This window comes from Agrilus planipennis, unplaced genomic scaffold (genome assembly GCF_000699045.2).
Source record: "Agrilus planipennis isolate EAB-ADULT unplaced genomic scaffold, Apla_2.0 scaffold782, whole genome shotgun sequence".
Taxonomy (NCBI): domain Eukaryota; kingdom Metazoa; phylum Arthropoda; class Insecta; order Coleoptera; family Buprestidae; genus Agrilus; species Agrilus planipennis.
The window spans coordinates 9012-12298 of NW_020439708.1; the positions used below are offsets into that span (position 1 = coordinate 9012).

The 3287-nt window shown below is 29.9% G+C and overlaps 1 protein-coding gene across 2 annotated transcripts; it reads right to left on the reverse strand.

The window, feature by feature from the left end:
- Positions 1-286: 286 nt before the first annotated feature.
- On the reverse strand, positions 287-3085 carry LOC108743610 (CCR4-NOT transcription complex subunit 6-like). Of its 2 annotated transcripts, XM_018479188.2 has the most exons (3): positions 2468-3085; positions 1796-1912; positions 287-539 (listed from the first exon to the last, which is right to left on the reverse strand). In XM_018479188.2, the coding sequence occupies exons 1-3, from the start codon at positions 2782-2784 to the stop codon at positions 302-304; spliced, it is 672 nt and encodes a 223-aa protein (XP_018334690.1). In that variant the 5' UTR covers positions 2785-3085; the 3' UTR covers positions 287-301. The 2 variants fall into 2 exon arrangements, with proteins under 2 accessions (XP_018334690.1, XP_018334692.1); XM_018479190.2 differs by lacking the exon at positions 1796-1912 and having other exon boundaries at positions 2468-3067.
- Positions 3086-3287: the final 202 nt, after the last annotated feature.

The window sequence follows — 3287 nt, forward strand, 5'->3', positions numbered from 1 at the left end:
GTCGTTTATGAAAATGAAGACTGCAAAGGCCTTTATTATATGTTGCGTCAAAACGACGATATAAAAGGAATTATTTACTTCATAAAATGCAAGACTTCATGAGGTTTCCTCTAACGAATACAGAAACTTTTTTGAAATTTAATGTAAACTATGTTCAAAGCAAACTTTCATGAACTGTGTTTACTTAAAACAAAGATAGATGATGCCTCTTTATTTTCTTTTTTTACTTTTTATTAAGTAACACATGAGGTGAGCATGTCTACCCCAATTCTATCAGCTCAATGATATTATGACATACTTATCATAGGGGTTGAACGTTGTAAGCACCTGGCAAAGCAAGGAATAAAGATAAACAAATCCTACCTTGTAAGTTGTCCAACATGTATGTCAGCAGCTTGTGTGTACCATTCGGCTCGCTGTAAATCGTCATAATGTCTTTGTTGAGGGGATTCCCGTGCAATCCGAGCACTATGAGATTGAACAATTTGCCCAGTTCATAAGGTAGAATACGTAGAAAATTATGACTCAACAGAAGTTCCCTGAAGCAAAAATACAAAGGAAAAGATAAAATCATGTTCATACGTATTGTAATACTTTAAAGGTAACTATGGCAAGCATTCTAAGAAGAAGTAGATAATACATATAGTGTAAAATGCTAATAATACAACTACACAATTTATAGTAAAATTAAATTAATACTTTACAATTTTTTTATAACTAATAACTTAGACATAAATAGATATATATTCCTTAATTTTATTATTCTGACTTCAGCTTCATTTCTAAACTTATTACAAACTACTAATATGCCAGCTCTTTTGTAATGGAATGATAAAACAGAAAATGCTGCAGTGAAATTGTATCTTAAATTCCATTTTTTTCCTTTTCATTTTAATTGTGAAATAAGTGAAGAAAAAGCTCTTTTCAATGTATCAATGTAATTCCACAATTTCAAACATTAGATTATTAAAAAAAGGTAGAATTAGTAACGACATCTAGTAGGAATATTTCTATACTTTTGGACTTTAAAATATTAAAAGCGTATCAATAACGACATCTACAAATAAATGTAAGAATGAACGACTCAAAAAAGCTCTTCACTTTTTTTTTGTTTTGTGGTGAGGATAAAGAAAAAACACCAAGTAGATATTACTTTAAAATTTTTGCATTAGGGGTTTCAATGTATTTGTATTTTGATAAAGATAATAATTACTGATAGAAGGCAAAAATTCTTATCTGTTATTTTTACTGAGCCCCTTAATGATAAAACTATAAATAAACAGAACATAAATACAACACACACAACAGTCCATATTATTTCAGAGTACAATATAAACAAATTTTTGTATATCAATACAATATTATCACTTTAAAACTGGTTTTATTTTTAATTAGGCAAGTACAACAAAAATAATACCTAATAAAACCACTTTTATAAGTAACAAGGATTCTATAAAATAAAGGTACGTTTGGGGTAATAATGCCCACTTTCTAGGCCCAAATTACACTGCAGACAGTCTTGTATTCTATTTGTTATAGAAAGTTTTCCATAATTTTTTACAGTTACAATTAATTACAGCCGCTGCGTCATAGAAAAATAAACTGCTACAAAACACGTAATTTGGACCTTTAATTAAAAAAAAAGTTGATTCAGCATGTGACCAAATGTGGGACTTACTTATTACCCCGTGTACCTTTCAATAATAAACTACCAAAGGATTTATAAAAAGGTTGGCAAAGGTTAAATAAAACGTAAAAAAGTGAACATGGGGACTATGGGAAGTCATTTTCTTACCTGAATAAAAGGGAATTTGGGGAAATGTAGGTGTAACCAATTATGCCATTAATAACGTTAGGATAGCATGCGGGATAATAAGGACAAAATCTTGAGTCTTGCTTAAAATTATTAAAACTAAAATTAAATTCAAGGTTGACTATAATAGCTAAGATACCTATCTCTTTTGATTTATTTGGAATGTTTTGTAGTCAATGAAAAAGATTCTTACAACAAAATTCCACAATAACAAAGGAATTACAAAACCCACATTTTTTCATAAATATCTAACAATAAAAGGCAGCACTTCCAAAAAATGTTTAATCATTAATAACTCTAAGCATTCAAAATAAACAAAAGACATTTTTAATTAGTGAAAAATAATTGGGCAATTAGTTATCAGGCAATCAAAATCAAGTAATAATAACAACCATAAATGAGTATATAAAGAACTGTTGTCATGTACCACCCAGTAACACTATTTTTATCAACATTATCACCTCCATATGTAATGTATCACACATTCACACCTTAGTCTCAAGTTCTTTATAATAATCTAGTAACATTTATTCAAGTTAAAATGAATCAAAAATAATAATTGGAAAGTTAATGAAAATTAATGTAGGGATTATAAATTAACAGAGAAGTATCATAGACAAACAATTAATCATACAACTGAAAACAAAAACTCACCTGAGGTTCATGAGATCTCCAAGTTCAGCTGGCAGTGACCGCAGCTTGTTACAAGATAAGTCAAGGGCTCGCAAGTTAACAAGCTGATTTATATCAGGTGGCAGCCTTTGGAGATTGTTATTTTTTACGTATAAAGCAGTTAAGTTTTGTAAATGAAATAGATTAGGGCTCAAATTTCTGATGGTGCCTGTTATCTCCAACTCAGTCCACTGGGGCTTCTTTCCAATTGTTGGCTCCTCAGGTGAAACTGAGTGATTGCGGTTTCTGTTGAGACCATTGTTTTCGTTTTTATTGTTTTCTTTATGATTTCGAGGCATAATATATCCTGAAAATTACATTTTCCTCAAGTATTTGTTCTTTTCACTGGAATTTAGTGACCAATTCATTTCTACTAGTTAGGCATTAGGCAAAGTCACTAAAATTTTGTCAAAATTTTTTGAAAACTTTGCAGGGCCTTCTTAACCGTCAACAACTTAATTGGAAAATGGGTCAAAACGAGATTTTTCAATGGATATTACAATTTTCATTTTTATTTTCATCAAAATACGGGTTCAACAAACTCTAGCAATATGCAAACAAACGCGAGCAAATGCCATTAAAAATCGTCAGTCTTTTTCCAAATATAATTTAAACAGTGCCTATTACATCAAAACATAAAATAGAATAAATTTATGATTACTTGCTTATGCATAAAAAACAAAACTGTTTTGATTAGAAAGCGCTTGGAGACAACAGAGAAGGAGATATCAACATTTCGAGAACCGTAAGACAAAAAGCATGACCTTCATTAATTGCTCAAAATAAAAAGGATAATTAATTA

Coding starts and splice junctions, on each gene's coding strand:
- LOC108743610 (XM_018479188.2), bottom strand. CDS start 2,784: ATGCCTCGAAATCATAAAGAAAACAATAAAAACGAAAACAATGGTCTC. Junction 1,913..2,467: donor GGAGATCTCATGAACCTCAG/GTGAGTTTTTGT, acceptor ATTTAATTTTAG/TTTTAATAATTTTAAGCAAG. Junction 540..1,795: donor CCAAATTCCCTTTTATTCAG/GTAAGAAAATGA, acceptor TTTTTGCTTCAG/GGAACTTCTGTTGAGTCATA.